At 37.3% G+C, this 19,615-nt stretch overlaps 1 protein-coding gene across 1 annotated transcript in view; it reads right to left on the bottom strand.

The window, feature by feature from the left end:
* Positions 1-237: 237 nt before the first annotated feature.
* The window catches only part of LOC140952563 (heterogeneous nuclear ribonucleoprotein L-like), a 28,231-nt gene continuing 8,853 nt past the window's right edge, over positions 238-19,615 (bottom strand). The window contains exons 4-22 of the mRNA XM_073401989.1: positions 18,495-18,533; positions 17,805-17,872; positions 16,319-16,415; positions 15,773-15,858; positions 14,279-14,375; positions 13,792-13,867; positions 12,919-12,972; positions 12,078-12,146; positions 11,829-11,900; positions 11,365-11,424; positions 11,101-11,256; positions 10,050-10,150; positions 9,306-9,427; positions 8,750-8,857; positions 8,389-8,417; positions 7,715-7,788; positions 7,537-7,591; positions 6,989-7,087; positions 238-6,511 (exon numbers count right to left, since the gene is read on the bottom strand). Of these exons, the coding sequence (XP_073258090.1) occupies positions 6,246-6,511; positions 6,989-7,087; positions 7,537-7,591; positions 7,715-7,788; positions 8,389-8,417; positions 8,750-8,857; positions 9,306-9,427; positions 10,050-10,150; positions 11,101-11,256; positions 11,365-11,424; positions 11,829-11,900; positions 12,078-12,146; positions 12,919-12,972; positions 13,792-13,867; positions 14,279-14,375; positions 15,773-15,858; positions 16,319-16,415; positions 17,805-17,872; positions 18,495-18,533 (1,728 nt within the window). The 3' untranslated portion in view covers positions 238-6,245. The remainder of the gene's footprint in view (positions 6,512-6,988; positions 7,088-7,536; positions 7,592-7,714; positions 7,789-8,388; positions 8,418-8,749; positions 8,858-9,305; positions 9,428-10,049; positions 10,151-11,100; positions 11,257-11,364; positions 11,425-11,828; positions 11,901-12,077; positions 12,147-12,918; positions 12,973-13,791; positions 13,868-14,278; positions 14,376-15,772; positions 15,859-16,318; positions 16,416-17,804; positions 17,873-18,494; positions 18,534-19,615) is intronic.

Genomic DNA, 19,615 nt, shown 5'->3' with positions numbered 1-19,615 from the left:
CGTTGCTCAACAAGTTGACACTTGTTGGACAGAATAGGAACCATCTCTGTTGCTAATCAACAACGTTAAACATGTTGGTTTTTTTTTTCAATATTCAGCATGGCATGATCCAATAATACACTGTCTGCGGAACAAGCGCTACAAATTTCCAACTGTTGGTCACGAGCTGTAAAATGCAAGACTAAAAATAGATCAGCAACAGATACCTACAATAGACACAAGATACAGAATGTGATGCATTGTTAGAGGAATTTTATTGAAACCTTAAGCCTGAAACCATTATTCAGTGGTCATAAAGCGAACCAGTAGTACATGCAGGAGTCAAACATTTCAAGCCGCGCTTACATTGTATGTACGAGTGATTAACAATATTCAGTAATACTTGGAATATTTCGTTAGCTGTTCTCAGAGCCAGCTGCTTTACAAAAGCTCTCCGAGTGTTCAGGACTATTTACAAAATGTTTATAGAGAGCCAAAAGCCTAACGAACAAGCCCTCTTAAAATATAAGGTCCTGTTCAAAGCTAAAGCTACTAAGGAAGGCTCAGCAAGCGTGCATCGCGAAACATGCCCAATACACTTGAAACTTTAAGAATTTCCGTAGCCTGTTTAACAAAAGGGAGTGTCGTCTTCTACTCACGGCGATTGTAACACCACGCCGAGTTTTACTGCGAATCATCTCTTTGTAAAAATGTCCCGCTTTTGTACGCTACCTAATACTAGCGCTTCCCGATCAAGTTTCGCGGTTTGTTACACGAAGCAGGGCCTTCAAAATTTAGCTTAAAGCTGAAGGGTACAATTGCGATAGTTCGCGTTTAGTAATCTATGTGAACCAGAGGCTCATTGGCTCTGCAAAAAAGCTTCCATTGTTTCAGTAGTTGACATATAAAACAATTTTTATATAAGCATGAACTATCGCAAAAGAGCATTTATAGTTAGTTCTCTTTTCTGCCTACTTAAAGCACCTAGATAAGCGATGCTGCTGCTGTAATTAATTTCTTCTTCATGGAAAGCAAATGCAGCAGTCAACTCCCCCTTAATGAACATATCTAGAAGACCGACATGTCTGTCTCAAAGCGGACACACAAATGATGAGCATAACAAATGTCCAGTCCTTGTCGGTGGTTAACTATAGAGTGTTTTCACATGACGTCACGGCGGCAATGTTGGTGTCACGAACCAGTCCTGTGGGAGTTGAAAACGTTTCTTATGTAAACGCACTTTTCGTGTCCAATAAATTTGCATAGATGCTGGCCACGTGAGTGAAAACGCTTTACAAGGCGGACGCCTCTATTGAAAGACAGTTACAGTTGGTCCCAAAGATATCCGTCTCAGGGAGTTGACTGCGTACATAACAGGCACTCAAACAGCATCAGCGCCCCGGCGGAGGAGTGACTCCCATATTAAAATGACTGGGATTCTCGTCGGAGAAGTAGAATTAACCCCTGCAGGAGACCAATCTGGGCGTTGATCAGGCTATACTATAACAAATTATGACGGCATTTGCCTTTTCGAATATGGATATTTCTCTATGCAAAACGCTAAGTGATCCCCTTATGGCCAAAAATATTGGCTTTCCGACCGGAACACCCTAAGTTTCTATTCCTAAGCGAGATGACGAGCACCCCCGTCATTTTGCTATGGGAGTCCCCCGGGCATCAGGGTTTGGGCCTAAAAATCATTTACAGCCTAGCTAAACATCTATTCAAGCTAAATTGTTTGCTTACAGCCTGCAACAGTGATAATCAATGGCAAGACAAAATGGAAAAGTGCCATATTCTCGAGGATTTTTTCAAACAAGTCATTTAAGCGTATTAGTTCAAAACACTCTACGAGAACATCCTCCATCGATGGCGTTCACAAGAAAAATCGTGCAACTTTGATGGTTTAATCGCCTTCGGGTTTAAAGAGAAAACAAACGATGGTTTAATGATCTCGAAGTTTAGAGTTCTCATACTACAAAGAGGCCTGTAGTAAGAGAGAACGGACTTAAAACTTTGGAACGTCAAACAACCCCCCGTGAAGAAGTACACTTTTCCATTTTGTGGCAAAATCGACGCAACAACACAATTTTTGGACATCAATATCTAAACACTGAAAAGGCTAGATGATACTGGACAGGCTTTACAAGATTTCGTTGAGAACGAACGTAACTTGAACTCCTAACAAGTGAAACGACTTGAAAACGAAAACAAAAAATATTTAGGAAATTAGTTTTCCAGTAAACCAAAACAAAAACGCAAGTAACTTTGCAAAGGAAACAGGCGGTTTTCCCGATTAATATTGCAGACTCTGGGCGCACGTTTACTTTTGTTCATTAACGTGTAACAATTCTTAAATTAATCACAGCCATCCACTAAATTACTTTTCACCCGAATTCTGTGGAGTAGATCAAGAAGCTTGTGCAAAGTGCTCTCACCAATGACCTCAAAGATGTTTAATTGAACTACCGTATTTATTCGATAAAACGCCGCGGCGTTTATTCAAGGGCGGCGTGTTTTTTGCAAAATCACTGACACCTGTTACGATAAATCATTTGTAAATGTTATTTAAAACAGAAAGACGTTTAACGTTTCAATGTCTCACTTTTCGCTGAGATCGAAATTGCCTCAGCCTGGGTGGTGTAGTGTACCGAGTGTTTTCTCATAATCCTTGAATATGCATCAGATTCTTGTGATTCATGCGGCGTTTATTCGAATAGATACGGTAATCACCTGAGTCCGACTAGGCGAGATTTTCCTCCGCCTTCTTTCCTGTTCCTTTTACCGCGTTTTCCAAATCAAACTAAGCACTATTGAGCACTCGTAAAATGCCTCTCCCGCTTCACGAGGATCACATGTTTTATTACAAGGTTCTGATTGGTTAGTCGCACCTCTTGTCCAAGTGAAGAATGGTCATGTGATTTTTTTTTGCAGTTAGTTTACCACCAGTGATTTTAAAACCGCTACTAACTTTGTGCTTACCAGAGTATACATCTAACCGCCCATAAACACAAACAAAATAAAAAAAACGAAAACATTTTGAATATTCATTACAGAAGTATGTGCTCCAATGTACTTACATTAAACCTAACTCTAAAAGACTCAAATTCCTACTTCAAACTTTAGGAGCTTAGGTAATTAAGATCGCTTATAGATTAATTCCTCTGCTGAGTTAATACATGTTGACTTCAATAAAAAATTATTTATTCAATGCTTAATTGGGAATAAACTATGGGAAACTGAATTGTATGACTTCCAAGGACTTTACTTACAACATAAGTTGTCAAAAAACCTTGTGTTACTATAACTTTATGTCCAAAAATATCCTAGAAAAAGTTGAAATCCATTTATATTTAGAGATTATCAAAGGCTTAAAAAACTCAACATGTGCATTGTAAACAATGTAATAACGTATTAAATTAGTGCGTATGACGACTGCAAACAATAGACCACGTTGAATGTATCAAAACATTTGGTACCACACCGAGCCATCCTGGTACAGATTCAGTCGCAAATTTCAAAGACCCCTTATTTTCCCAAAGTAAACTTGACATAAAACCTCGTTCCACGGTCTTTCATAGAATCGAGGCTGACATGAAATAGAATTGGAGAGCCTCGGCGTCATGTAAATATTTTGATACAAACAAGGATTGCTTGATCTAAGATAAGCGTAATTTGAAAAAAAAACTTAAATTACATTACTGATACCAGCGTTTTGTGTAGTTTCTTTGCGTTTGTAACTCGTCCTTGAATACAAATAACATTTTTCAACCAAATAACATTTAAAAAACGTTTCGGACAAATTTTAACTTCATTTTATATTTTTTGTCGAATACGTGATGTTGCTTAAACAAGATATGTTTCTCTGTTCTTAAATTCTATAACCTATAATATGTACAACGAAACGTTCATAGTTTCCTATAACAAACTTCACATGTGCACGAATTATTATATTAAAACCTCTCTGCATAGTATGCAGTTAATTTAATTCCACTTAAAATTATTTGCGACTTGAACTAGCGGAGAGAAGTCCACGAGAACAAAAAATTCGAAGATTTAAAAATTTCACATTTGTATATGTTTTCTATATCGCGCACGTGTGTACAAGATTTGAAATATTCTGATCTGATTGCTATTCTTTCTCTTGAAAATTGCAAACTTTTAATATGTATTAATTTATCCAAACAAATTGAAATGTATGTTCTTCTTTCTCGAGAAGAATAATAGTATTTCTTTAGATTATGTTATTTCTTTCAATATCCCTAATCAACAAGAGGTTTACTAAGTGGCTCGCTGCAGTTTTAAAAAGAGTTCCCCTCTCGCTACGCTAAGAAACACGTTCCCTTAGAAGAAAACTTGTCTGGAGTGTTCGACAGAAACAATTTGACACTTCGGGAGTGACCTAATGCTCTTTCCCTTTGAAATTTAGAAAACTTTTAAACCAAAACGAGAAAAATAAACGAAGAAAAAATATAAATTACATATACTCATATAAAATCCATTGAAGGAAATTGGATTAGAAGCGGATAAAATTATGGTTGAATTTCGCTCCATTAAATCTGGCAGATATAATCTTGAAATAATATATTTCTTCTTTTCGTTTTCTACCGAGAATATTAGAATGATGCAGAGAGAGACTTAACGAAAACTCTGTGATTCTTATGAGAAAAGGAAAGCTCTATTTACCTAAACGTCACTTCAAGCAGCCCAAAAAAGGAAAGGAGGAATAATAATAATAATAATAATAAAAAGATTCTAACAATGAGCCGCTTGATTCTTTCCACTCAACTTCAAAACTCCCTTTTCCGAAATCAACTTACATTGTAATCCAGCCCAATATTCCCACAAGTTTCTAAATAGGTAGACTACTATTCTTGGAAATCAGTTTCTTTGCCAGAGTGACTTAAGAAAAGGGAATTATTTCAAATGCAATACAACTCAAACGCTAGCAATTTTAACGTTTTCGGAAAATAGAGCTTTCTTTTGTACCTGATCATCAAAAAGGGCAATTCTGCTGAATTTAACCTTTCCCATCTACTCTTATAACTAATGTTATGTACAAAAAAAGCAAGAGGAGTATTTCAATTGATTACCCATTCACCCTTAAAGAGTCAAATATACCGTTAACCTATAGCTGGAATTATTGAGTGTAAACGCTCAAATAAATGCAACCGAACTCTATTTAAAACAAGATATACTTTTGTAGAGTGAAAGTTCCCCTTGCCAGTTTAAAATGTGTTTTGTTAATCACGACTCGTGCGGTCATGACAAACAAAGAATAGTATATGGTTAGAAAACATCTTAAATTATAAATACCATTTAGTGAGTAAATTACATTGCCCATGAAAACGATACCAGTTTTACCTTGGAAATTATTTATAGCGATTTTGTGTTAACTGAAATGCAAAATAAGTGAGCAAAATTGAATGTTTGGTGTACGAAAACGCCTTTTTCAATGATAATACTTATTTTCGAAAGAACTTGAAGTTTTACTTCACTCCACTACTTATAATTTGTATATATCTATAACGTTGAGAATAAACTTCGTTTAAGTTAATGAAAAATCTCTTTATACTCACTGCACATTCGAGTTTAGAGAAAATTACTACTCTTATCTGTGATATACATGTTACATATTTTTATACTTTTTGCAGACATATCACTGCTTTGACTATTCAATATATCTAACCCACGCTCAACGTATTTTAAACCTCAAACTGAACCAATGAAAAATTGTGGAATTGCTGTAAATACAATAAAACCAAACACTGAACCCAACTGGCGACGTTATACTGAAGCGCACATATTACAGTGTTTCCACCTCACCTACAGAAATTATATGGGTCCAAATTTTGCGATACATGGTACAGACATTCCATAGGAAATCTGAGCATTCTCGACGATAAGCCGAAGATTTTCGGTGATCTTTAACTGAAGGGGTTTCTGAAGTTCATATTACTTTAAGCACTTGTTTTTCTTAGCCCACATGTTTTAGGTTGAGTGAAAACACTGTAAATTGTGCTTACTTTTATACCTGATATAAGAAGTCATGAAAGAACGCAAACCCCATAGAGAGCCGGGTCAGTGGGTTTGAACATCAGTACAAACCACGTGATATAACTCAATAAAATATAAATTATATAATGATTACTGGACATCAACCTGTTACCTGGTGGAGACATTATGTAGATTTACTTGAAGCAGTCACCAGGAATTAAGCCGCTGTGTAGATTCAGCTTGTACCTACTGATTATTCGCCAGTGTTCCTAGGGGCTTGAAGTTGTCAGCTGTTCGGGACTCAGTCCATTCCTTTCTGCGTCTCCATTTAATTCTTTTACGCCATTTGTCACGAGGCTGATAGGGCTGGTCGCTATGCATCTTGGGTGCACTGGTGAGCCGATTGGACCCAAGGGATTGGCGCCGTTGCTGACAGCAACCGCTGCGGCAGCCACTGCGGGCGCAACCGTTGGAGCTGTGGGCGATATTGAAGAGCTTGGGGAGAAGGCAAGCTTCAGCGTATAAGACCCACCACCTGCAAGAAAATGAGTCAGTACATAACTGCTTTACTTATGACGTCAATACTGCACAGACAGTGTATTTAATGCTGGTGTTCTTAGTTTAGAAACCGTGAACTTTATACGGTGCGACGATGAACCAAGAATTCACTTTAGTTTTAACACATCAAATTGTCGGAGAAAACCCTTTTTACAAGGATTTGTTGGTAAATATTCAGACTTGAATTCAAATTTCGCGTTAACTCCGGGTTACAACCCAGGCAGAGATGCTTAACCATTAAACCAATAATCTCCACACTGTTTTCATAGCTTTCTTATACTACTTACAAAGAGAATTTGTTTAATAATCAACAGGTTTTATCTTTGGCAGTTACTTCCTTTTTTCTCATGACCTGACTAAGCAGTGACATTATAGGAAAAATTAGATACTGATGACTTTTAAGCCGCTCATCAGCTATGAGATAGCAGTAGAAAAAAGCAAGTACGTTCATTACCTGGTGGATTGATGGTGAAGTGGTTTGTAAGCGTGAGCGCCTCCATAGCTGAACGGATATCTGGCATCTCAAGCAGTCCCGCTGATGACTTTGCATTGGCTAAACATAAATGAGGCCAGTTAAGTTGACTTGCACCAAATTGAAACCTCGCGGTAAATCCCCATTGCCAAAAAAAAAATCGAACGTTTACGAAGCTTAGTTTCTGGACTATTTGAGCTCGCGACACTCCCACCAAATTATACAATTTATCTCCTTTAAACAGTCGTTTGCCTACATGATATTTAAGAATGAGAGATGCGTCCAAATCTAATTTGCATGACCAGCGAATAACATCGCATTTTATAGTAGAAAAACAACTTCGATTACACTTCATCGAAAACGTACTGAAATAAAAGTTAGCCTTGCTCCAAAATTTGCTTAGACAGTTGTTCCTAGGAACCTTGATTTCCGCGTGCTATCGGGGAAGGATAAGTCAGATTACCCTGTTTGGGTCATAAAGCTGTATTCTCCTTAACAGCTTAAGTAATATATAACACATCCAGACTAACCCTTTGAAAAGAATGTTCCTTTAAGAGGGGACAGTGATCCCGCTGCAATGAAAACCTGAAACGAAAAAAAAACTGCGAGTCAAGTTCAGTATCTCAGACTGTAGCCTGACAAACCATGTCCTCCGATGTGGGGATTGGTTGGACTCGAGGCATATACATACCCAAAATAAACACTCACCTCTTTGAGAGTTTCTACAGTGCAGTTTGGGGGTGCATTAAAAAAGTGAAGCATTCTTGTGGGTGGTTGGTATCCTGTGTAATGTGTCGGTTAAGGAAATTTCATTAGGAACACTCCTACCTAAATCTACGCCATATTCAGCTGAAGAATTTTTCGAGAGATTTTATTCACCTGTAACTTCAGTAACAGACACAAAACGTATTGGTGGTGTTAATATGCCATGCTGTAGCGGCTTGTAACTTACCGGTTTCTTTTTTTTTTGCATTTCTTGAGACAGCTAAACTAAAATATTATTCTTCCGAAAAAGTATTTTCTGCACTTAGATATTTAGCCTAGTTTTCTGAGGTCAGATTCATTAAGCCCAATAATAATCAGGATACATCTCAAGTTTAGACCTGAGCTGCTAATTGGTTAACCTTTTCTTGGCCACGTGATTACAATGGTAAATCTAGGTGCTGATTGGTTGACTGCTTATAGCCACGTGATTACAATGGCAAATCTAGGCGCTCATTGGTTAACTGCTTATAGCCACGTAATAACAAGGGTAAATCAAGGTGATGATTGGTCAATTGCCTTATGGCTAAGATATTATAGTGGTGATCATTCGGTTTGTAATAGGTAAATCACTCGCAACATTTCAAAAAATGTTTTGCGCTCGTCAAAGTAAAGGATACTGTTCTTGAGACTTTGGCCCTCTGGTAGACTGCACAAACAGAAAGAAAGCAAAATCAGTAACTTCGAACACAACACAGCGGAGCCTAACTTTTAAATGTCAAACTATAGACGTCTATTATGATTCTGAGGTTAAAAACCTGGAAACAAAGCCTTTTTAATGGAGGAGACCTAAGAAATCTCAGCATTAAAGACATTGCTTAGAAATAAGTAAAAGTATAAATGATTTTTCAACATTTAGAACCGGACGTTTGTAACATTGTGTCAAATTCTTTTCGCTCGCTTCGCGGCTTCCTCTCTCTCAAGCGGAGAGAGATTTTCAAGAAAAATCTCTGGGACCAAGGAAACGTTCCTTCAACTTACTACTTAAAGCGGTTGTTTCTGTTGTCAGCAAAATTCATGGACGACGGTGTGCCATCGGGTAACGCTGTTACCACAGATGAATCGGCAATAAACGGGTGCTTCGAAAACCTGCCACAGAAACACAAAAAGCTCTCTTAAAAACAAACAAATAAACAAACAAAGACTACCAACCCATTATGATCCAACGACGGCGACTGCATAGTCAAAACATTCATTCATTCATTCGTTCATTTTTGCCATTAACCACGTACAAATACAACAACAATATCACGCTTTTTTGTACATTTCTTTGCCGTCACTACACGACTACGACGGGATTTCACGTTTCATGGAGGACGTCGAAATATTACTTCCGAGTCTCTTTCTCAACTTGGACATGGTTCTTAAGAATTCAACTCCCGGACTGTTTGCCTACATTAGACAAATTAAGTGAGATGGGATAATCGCGATGAAGATTGAAAGAACGCGAACTGATTTTTAAACGATGTTTCCGCCGCCTTCGCCGTCCTCGAATCTTAAAGTCCCTATTTTTTAAATTAGGGTTAGCTACACTCACATGACGTTGATCTTGGAGTCGAAAAGGACGGCTCCACTTAGGTTCCTAATAATCATTTCAGAAGCGACTTTGTCCGACATCTGAACCATAGCTGCACCAAGTTTGTTTGTAAGGAACTTCACCTGGAAAATTTAGCACAAATTTATTAGAACGATGTAGCACTAAGACATCACTGCACTTTTAAAATACAGTGAAATCAGTTTTTGGGCACAGATTTTATTACAAGGTTCACAATGGTGTCTCCCGAGTAATTTTTCACCGAAAATTAAATTTCCAACGTTTAAAAGGATGTTTGATTATTTATTTCTAATCTGGGTTCTTACAGTGAACTTAACAGTAACAGCCCTTTTCTCTTTGTCTTGTTAATAAGCTAGAGTTATAATATTACAGCCTTCTGCATTTGTGGAATTTTGTGTCTAAAAATTTAAACTAATTTGTATGGCAGTTCACATCATCTTTATTCCATGTTTAATTCCTTTCATGGGATAAAATAAACTCAACAAATTGGCCTGCTCCAAAAATCCCTGCTTTAAATTTCGTGTTTCTGTTTGGATTGAGGTATCCTGGGTACCAGAGGCTTTTCTCGCGTACGGCAGGAATTTTCGGCGCTGGCCGAAGGCCGACACAGTAAGCCGAAGTCGCGAGAAAAAACTTTTCGAGCGGGTCACTGTAAAGACTTGACAGAAACCGGAACCGTGCTAGAAAAGTCTCTGGCACCCAGGGTAGGATTGAGGTTGTATTTACCTTGACAACATTACCATACAGGCAAAACAAGTTGAAAATTCTCTCACAGTTCATTTTTTCAGCATTTAGTCCGTAGACCATCAACACACAACCCGTGCCACCTGAAAGGAGAGAGGGAGAACATAAAGGTATATACTTGATTAAAATTAAAATTCTCCTTTGTCGCCCAAATTCATTTACCACTTAAGTTGTGGGGAGAAGTTAATAAAATATCAAACAAACACATCTTGTGTGATAACGTCCTTAATTCTCACGACCACTCTGTTACAAGGGGAAATTTGATGCTGATCACTCTTGGGGTTTTAAGGGTTGAAAAGTACAAAGAAGAGTCGACGCGCGCCTGACCATGTTGTATAGGATCTACTAACAACTTAGTTGCAGTGAACCCAGGCGACAATTTGCGTTCACCAACACGCAGAAGTAGACATGTCCATGATCACTCCTTCATCCCGATTTCCACCTCTGCAACCTCTCACAGACTGTCTTTCTACCCAAGAACTATAGTTCAGTAGAATTCACTGCCTGCAGATGTTTTTACTCTCTCCGCTGATCGTGTTCAGTTCCGGGCCAGTGTGTCTAGAATCACCCATCAACAGTTGGAGCGATTTTGGACTGTTTCTGATCATGAATTGAGTTACTAACTAATCAACTAGTTACTTGTTATTTGTGTTATGTGTTTTGTGTTTTTTTTGTTTTTTGTTGTTGTTTTTTTTCTTTGTTACCCCACCGGTTAATAATCTTCTTTTTGAGGGGTTGCTGTATTGGTAAACAAATGAATAAATGTGTACATAATTATATGTTTATTTATTTAGTTACTTATTTACTTAATTATGCTTTTAAAAATCCTAGTATAGTTAATTAAAACTGTTTTAGGAGCATACCCTTTAAAGATTAAAGATTAAAGCTATCCATCATTCAGACATTACAGGACTTGTGTGTATGAGCCCCCATGTGCTTATACCCTTACAGTCGAAGCCTAGCTCCAGTATTTCCCCAGGACAACCTTTCGTTAGTTATTGAGCCGTAAAAACAAAAAATATATATATCATACCTGCATTCAAAGCATGTGAAATGCCATTCAGCTGCTGTTGTTGCTGTGTTAGTCCAGGAAGAGCGCTCAAGATTCCACCCTGTGGTGACAGCTGGTATGGCGAGCTTCCAAGAATCCCGAGCTTTTTGACAACATTCTCCACTGGCGATGTGCTGCCTGTTGAAAATAAGGACAAAGATTGTATAGCTTGACGAACACCCAAGCTACATTTATTATGCCATAACATTTAGCAACTTTAGAAATTTATCATCAAGATCCTTTTACCTGATGTTGGACTTTTAGGGGGTGGAGTACCATGAAGAGAAGCCACTTTAGCCAGAATACCTGCAAAGAAAAGTCATCAAGAAACATGCACACATTAGAGAGCGACCATTATATTCAAGCCCACAGTCTTAAAAATGGTCATTCAGTGTACTGATACACGTACAAACCCAGTTAAAGGTCCATGAAATAACTTTCACTGCCATGTATTCAAATTATGTCCCTGTTTCTGATTGGCTTACATTTCCTTGTAATTTTTCATAATGTGGTAATGCTGAACAAAATTGTAAGATTTATGTCGATTGTCCAATGATGGAAAATTTATGGATAAATGATATTGAGTGGTCAATACAACGGGTTTCTAAGAGAGACATTTAAATACTTGGACAGAGTCTTCATTTAGCTGTAACTGTAGGATATAAAGTAATATTTTGAACGACTTCAATATCATTCATCAGTGTTCATACTTTGTACGGTAGGAAACTGCGCTGCTCTTGCAATTGCTTCAGTGGAGATAGAAAGTGCTGAACCATTCACACCTACAATATGAAATGTTTTGAGAAAATAGGATGAGTTAGTGCCACAGAAAAGTTTCAAAACAAAGTTGAAAATCTCAGGACATGTGAAGCAAGGCTATATTATTTTCAGGGACTAAGCAATACAACTGGTGTCAGCTTTCTGATGGAAACCATAACATTACAATACTTGTTACTCACTCATTTTTCCATTTAGTAATATACTATCCGGTGGTGAACTGGACAGCTGAGGTTCAATTGTATCATTTCCTGAGAAAGTTAAATGAAAATATTATTATAAAAACGCTCAAAGAAATTGGTGCATTATGACCACCTATAAAAGTCCAATTTTATTCCCATAATGCGAAGCTGCTGCGTCCACTCCAGCCTACAAGCAGATGCACACTTTTTGCCAAAAATTTGCACTCATTCTCCCTGCAATTTATGATGGAGTGTAAAAGTGAAGATATCTGTGCCAAGCAATGTCCCCTCATACTGCAGTGAGGCCAATGTACACAGCTTAAGCCACTTGAAAAAGTGTGCACAAGCTACTGGATATTTTTACTCTCCACTTCAAAACACTGTGAACACTTTGATTCGATTCTGACAGGCCAATAATTTATTATTGTGAACTAACCAATCACAAAAAAGCTTATAACACATGAGAACAGTTCAAAACCACACACTTATTACTGTTGCTAGCTGTTTGAAACTTAGGGCCAGAGGCACTCGCCCCCCATCAATGTGGCCCGGGTTCAAATCCTGGCATAGGCGCCATATGTGGGTTGAGTTTGTTGTTGGTTCTCGTCTTTGCTCCGAGAGGTTTTTCACTGGGTACTCCGGTTTTCCCCTCCCCTCAAAACCAAACACTTCCAAATTCCAATTCGACCAGGAATCAGGCAGATGAAGAACCTACTGGATGTGCTACCTCTAATATCATTATTTTTTTATTTATTTAGTTAGTTAGTTAGTTTTTCTTCAACTGATAGACCTTTTCCTTGCCTTCAACGACAATCTGACATTCCGGTAAGCAAAAACCTACCTGAAATTGCCGACAACAGTCCTGAGCCCAGGAGCGCGGTCTTGCTTGGAATTCCTGTTCAATAACAGTAAGATGGCAAGATTGACAGGGCTGCTGCTAAGATTTCAAGTTGCCAGGTATATGTAATTAGGAGGGGAGCAGCTATGAAGTTCTTTTGGTTCAATTTTTCTTTCGCTTCCTGTGAAAAGAGCTGGGGGGTTCATGCACAGAGTAGCTGGGGGACAACTGGGCACAAAACCAGTATATTATTTCTTTGCTACATATAAAACTATTAAAAGTTATTAGGAAGACAATTAAAAGGCATAAATTAGCTGAGGATCCTGCTTTTACATTTGATTGTATTTACATGTAAGTACCTGTGCTGGTTAGCTGTTAAGTTACAAATACTAGTATTATTTAGATATATAAGAACAGAACGCTGACATTAAATGATTAAGGTTACCACTTCACAAACCATTTATGAAACACATTTTAATGGGAAAAAAAAAGGAACGGCAATGGTTAGAAACTGGTATATCTGTAAGTACTGAAGAAGTATTACAGGAGTTCAACAATAGCTAAAATTCCGTAACAAGAATATAAATTACTAATGATATCACACACAGACCACAATGTTTGGGCAACACAGTTTATTGACAAGCTGACCAGACTAGAGATTAATAAACTAAAAGGTTAGGAGTGGAGTTGGCAGGGAATCGTTGACTAGCGCCAAACTGGTTGAAAGACTGAATGACCTAAAAGACGATCTTATGCCACAGTTACTTCTTATGACAGCTACGGTGGTGGGGGAAGGGGTTCTCTACTGGTAATTACCCATCATCACCTCTGAAGATAAAAGTACAGTCAAATATTAAATAATCTGTACAAAGTTACCTGAATTGTTGTTCAGTGCCCCAGTATAATCCCATGTTTCATCATCATTTTTAAAAACATTCAACTTCTTAGCTTTCTGAAAATAGCCAGTGATAAAAAAAGAGAGAGAAAAAAAACAAGTTTTGAGATTTATACCAACTACAACTACCTGTAACACTGACCTGTCACTAATATTTTGAGATAATTCATTGATTAATTAGGACTTTATAATATTTGTTAGACTAAGAATGCAACTTTTTCTTGTGACACCTTGAAGAGTCAGACAATTCAGACATTTTTGTTGACAAAGTAAGATCTACTTACTTTTAAGTTAGGTTCTTTTTTAACTGAGCATCAAAAACGACCTTGCAATTATCTTGGTTTTGCATTAATATTGCATAAAAAGTAATGGACGAGTAACCTTTTAATCAAAGTTGCAGTCTACTATCAAATATTCCTCAATAAAAAAAATCACTGAAAAAACTTTTATCTTGGGAACATTTAATACCTTTGAATAGTCAATCTTGAGGGTACAGCACCCAGCATAGATGTCCTGTCCATTAAGTGATGCAAGTGCTCGTTCTGCTGCCTCAACATTGTCAAATGTAATGAAAGTTAAGAGTATAATATATTATAATAGCTTTATCTCTGAGTTTTGACTACAAAATAATTACAGTAAATTAAAATTAAAATACAGTGAAACCGGTATTAAGTGGACACCGCATTAAGCAAACATCCTCTATTAAGCGGACAGTAGCTGAAGTCCCCAAATTTATTTCCCTGATTTACTTTAAATGAAACCTTTATTAAGTGGACACCTCTATTAAGTGGAGGCGGACACCTAAAAAGTACCTGAAATGGCCATTTCTATTGTTGATAACCTGTACTAAATGGACACTTGTAACTATTAAATTCCACCACCCAACACGCCAGACACCGTATTAAACGGACACTTGCAATTAAATTCCACCACCCAACATGTCAGACACTGGAAATGCGAAAGATTGCCTCAAATTGCCACCCACAAATTTTTTCGATTTTTACATTAAAAAACATGATTTGACAAACTTATTTGATTAGTTTCACAATACTTAGGTATTGTTCCAAGGCTGTGCTCAAAGGAAAATTGAAGGGAGCCCAGTGCTATGAAACTGTAAAATCTATGGTGCCAAGCATATCATTTGTATGAAAAATCTGAGATTTTTTTGTCACCCGAGGGCAAAAGTTAGGCACCAGGGGCCACTGGGCTCTGCTAGTGCACAGCCCTGTGTTCTGTTTCACTTTGTTTGTATAGAGCTTGTTTCACTCATCTGATTTCTCCAAATTTGAGTTGCAGTCTATTTTTATGGTACTACGATCAATAATTGGTCAAACAAAAAAAATTCCAAACGTATATCGTCAGAGTCTCAGGAAGTATTCTAAACATTTCCACTGTTCATTTGAATGGCATTTGACACCTGATATGACGTTATCTATCGAAACCTCTATTAGGCGGACACCCTGTATTCAGCAGACACTACAGCATTCCCCGAGCGTGTCCACTTAATACAGGTTTCACTGTAATTTTATAAATTTTACCCTTCGGTCTCTAGTCAATAATGATACACTTGAAATAGTTTTATTAATTTGATTTTAATCGCTACGAGAATACTTTCTTATTTTAATTTATAGTGTCCCCATTCATTGGTTCCTCTACTACTATGTTTGTTTGACACTTAAAAAAAGGTATAGTTTGAACGATAGAAAATCAGTCTCCAATGCAGAAATCAGTGTTAGCCCTGTAGACAAAATTTTTTCACGCATTAAGTTGTTGTGGCTATTTTTAGCCATTGTCTACTGTTTTGACTATCTTTTAACCAAGGCCAGTGAACATGCCATTATGAAAAATAATCTTTGACATGCATTCCAGAATTTTCTTTTCCACATCATTTTTGTTGAGAGTTTTAGATACTCCGGGCAGACACTTTTTAACAACAAAGTACATAAAGTTTGGAAAGGATATTCAACCAAAGCTTGTAATCCATTTTTGTGAAAAATCACAATTCGTAAAACCTTGCCATGGGGAGTGCATATTTTATGAAGCACTTTCTGCAAGGAAAAGGATATTCAAGTGTCATTAAAAAAATCAAAAATTTAAAATAATGATGTGATGTAGATTCTAATTCCAGTCCAACAAAATCTTCACTGAAATTTAAGCAACTACAGCATAACAAAGATTTTTACCATAAGACAAAAAATAACACAACTAATAATAACCAAAGGTTAGGGACTGTGGGTAAGTTTCAGGATTCTGATCTAAGGCAAAAATGCTTTTGCTCCAATGCTGGCACTTTGCATAAGTTTCATGTGATAGAAGGTCAGAACGTGCATGATCAGGTTGTGAGTGATAGAAGGTACAGACATGGGTGATCAGATGGCATTCTGTGCATTCCATTCATTCTTAGTGCAAGTCCAGACGAATGCTGACTTGATGCATGCTTGATAGCAACCTGGAGAATAGGATTGTGGGCCCCTTTTGACACCCGGAATAATTTGAACACTAACTCACCACTGTGATTGGGTGTAAAGGATTGATGATTGTTAGAAGGAGAATGTTGCTGGCTTCAGAACTTCCTCCATTGCTGTCCCCATTAAGAACTTTATCCCTGAAAAGGAATAAAATCTAAATCTAAATGTCTGATCTGCAAAGGGCAGTACAGCCCATCTTCAGCATCAACATTGAGCAAAGCTGGATTTGCTGTCACAGGGCTTTCACTGAAAACTTTGCTTTTCTTTTCTTGAAACAAATTTAAATAATATTATTAGAAAAAAATAACCCAAGGCATTTAAGCAACGACATTGATCGGCTTAAGTAAGAAAGAGCAAATGGTGAAAGCTATCTGTTAAGCACATAATGATTTCAACAAGCGAACAGATTTTAAAAATGCACTTTGCATTCAACTTCTAACGCCACAAATTTAACCACATAACTACATTTTTGCCTGCATCAATCGCCCTAACAGAACTCTCAGGAAACCTTTTCTTCAAAGAATTCAAAAGGCCACAGGAGCTGTTGGTTGTAATAACCACAGGCTGCCATGGCTTGGTCAAGTCCTAACGGTGCCCAGTAGCCTGTTCCAGGCGTTTAGATCGTAGGGACAGCACCAAGAGATGTGAGCAGAAAAGACGCCAGCCAAAAACCACCCAGCAGAGAACAGTTATGAAAGAGCTGGAGGAGTGGGGGACCTCTAACATGGAGTGAAGCACACACCAGAGCTCAGGACAAGGTTGAATGGTGATGTTTAGTTACGGTTTTATGTACCAGTCAGGATGAAGAGGTTGAAGTGGGTGAGTGTAGAGGTTGTAATGAATGAGGAGTTTTGATTCACTTTGATTGTTTTACTTCCAGGACATTGTGATAGGAGGTAGTGAAAAATGTATTCATCGGTTACTCATCATGTTGCTGAAAAGCGCAGTTGTTTCCATATGAAATAGGCCATTACTGTGGCTGCTAAACCTTGTGGCTAAGTGTAAGCAGCAGGTCACATTTTAACAACTGTCACCACTGCACCCAGGATAAGTTAACTTTAATGTTTAGGTTCTCCAGCTTAAAAAAAAAAGTCCGGAAAGGAAAATCCATTTGATCTGATCTTCAGGAATGAAATTGAGTTAAACAGATCACGTAACTCCACACAAGAGAGGTTATGTGATCATGTACATTGTAAATCTGATTGGGAATAGGTTTTAGAGTAAATGACGACAGAAATTTGCAGGGGCAGAGGATGGGAGACAGGAGGAAGAGGGGTAAGGAGATGGGTGAGGGAGAAAAATATCTTGCCATCTCTTAGGGGAATATGTGTGGATTGTACTTCTGCAGGTAAGCCACAAATGCACAACCTAAATTTCATTTGCATCCATGGTATCATCTCCCATTTTATGTATTTTAATGCTTTGGAAGCAGAGTTTCAAATGAAGCACCAAGAAGTTTGCATCATTCACTGCATTCATGACTGATAAAAAAATTACGGTACACGTATGTTTAACTGCATCCTCACCTCTTAATTTCCTGACTTTTAGAGTAATTCACGAACATTTGTCTACCAAGAACAGTGAGTGTGTTTGACTAAAATAAAAAACATAAAATGCTCAATCACTTTTCATCACAATTCAATACATGTTTACTGCACATTCTATCTGGACAGCTAGAAAATTTGCATAGGAAAAACCTAAATAAAGAAATGTTGTCATGTTTATTTCACTGTGAGTCTATGCATCTTTGCATGCAATGTTATCTAGCTTTGGTAAAATTATAACAAAAATGTTTAGAAAAACTTTAATCTTTCCTCCCATTCACTGTGTCAGAAAAGTGCAATATTTAGTTCTAATACCTTGCTGCTAAGGAAGAAAAGATTCAATAACAAATCTTCCATTATAGTAACTGCATTTTTTATGCAGGTCAGCAAATTTTTTCATTTCCTTTGAACCATTAACATTGTATTTTTAGATATTATCATAATCACAATAATTATTATTGATGGCATGATACATAAGTTCAAAATTATATTGACAATAAGTCATCATGAAACAGTCAATATCTTAAATTTTTGAATAGCAGCCAATTGAAAAAAAAGACTTACCATATAACACGATAAAAAAATTAAAGTAAGACTGCAAAAAAATAATATTTAATTTGTCAAGGCTATCCAAACACATTGAAAGGCAAAAGAAAACAATATCTGTCTTACCTGTGAATATGATACTAAAGCAATGGCAGATTCAATATCCTATGAAAAGTAAAATCATGTTAAAATGAAAATTTCTGAACAATTGTAAGCTGCTTTTTTTTAATACATGTAATGTGTCAAAGAAGAAACAAGACAATTGAAAACTGAAAATTCAATCTGCCAGTTGGCAGGAAAATGAATTATGGTGAGCTAGTTTTGATATTGGAAGAGATCCTAGCCAAAGCTGATGCAGCTGAGCATAAGATACAATGCCAAAAAAAGTTCTTAATTAATTAGGATTAGGAAAGGATCCTGTGTTAGCATGGAATAAGGCAGAATAGCATGTTTTCTTTTTTTTTTCCTTCTGGTTTGTACACCTCTATGTTTGACTTCAACCCAGCCTATCAATCACAAGGGTATACAAATCAAAAGTTGTGAAAAATTCCATATTAAGTTCAGTGAAAAAGTGAAATGCCGAAAAATATGAAAGTTATGCTGAAGCACATACAGTCAGAGCTACATTACGTGCCTGAATAATAACTAACAATTTTGACTCCTAGAAAGAAAGAGTGTTAGCTTCAGTAAAAACGTTTAAACGCAAATACAGGAACTTCTCTTCTTCCTCTTAGAAAGCAACATTTTCGCTAATACAGTTGAAAGGCCATTAAAAAGGCTCTAAAAAATATTCCATAACAAAGCTACTCTTTACTGACTTTGTGGATGCAACTTGGAACAATATAAAATGGTACATTTTAGAAACAATATTCACAAAACCCCCCGAGTACCTCACCTTGGAAAATCTGGGATTTGAAGAAGCTTAACAAACTACCAGTCCCCAAGCGGCAGGGACAGATCAAGGGGACGTAAACTTGAGGAGCAAACGTGGCTAAATGTAATTTAGGCGAGGTTAAACAAGAGATAATGCTGGCCAGTGGTCTCCGTTGCTAATCGTATGTGGGGTGGGCTTAGGGCTTTTTCAGAGCCCCAGTATTTTTAAAGCGCTCCTTTAAAGATCAAGTTCGTTTCGTACACACTGTCTTTACTTGTGCTTGTGCCAAAGCCTTTTGGCTCCCAGCCCTTCCCTCACTCTGGGTGGGTCTTGGTAAGTATTTGAAAACTTTCCACTGAGGTTCTCAGTGTGA

The sequence above is a fragment of the Porites lutea genome, chromosome 11, assembly GCF_958299795.1.
Source record: "Porites lutea chromosome 11, jaPorLute2.1, whole genome shotgun sequence".
Taxonomy (NCBI): Eukaryota; Metazoa; Cnidaria; class Anthozoa; order Scleractinia; family Poritidae; genus Porites; species Porites lutea.
This window is presented reverse-complemented; position numbering and strand designations above follow the sequence as displayed.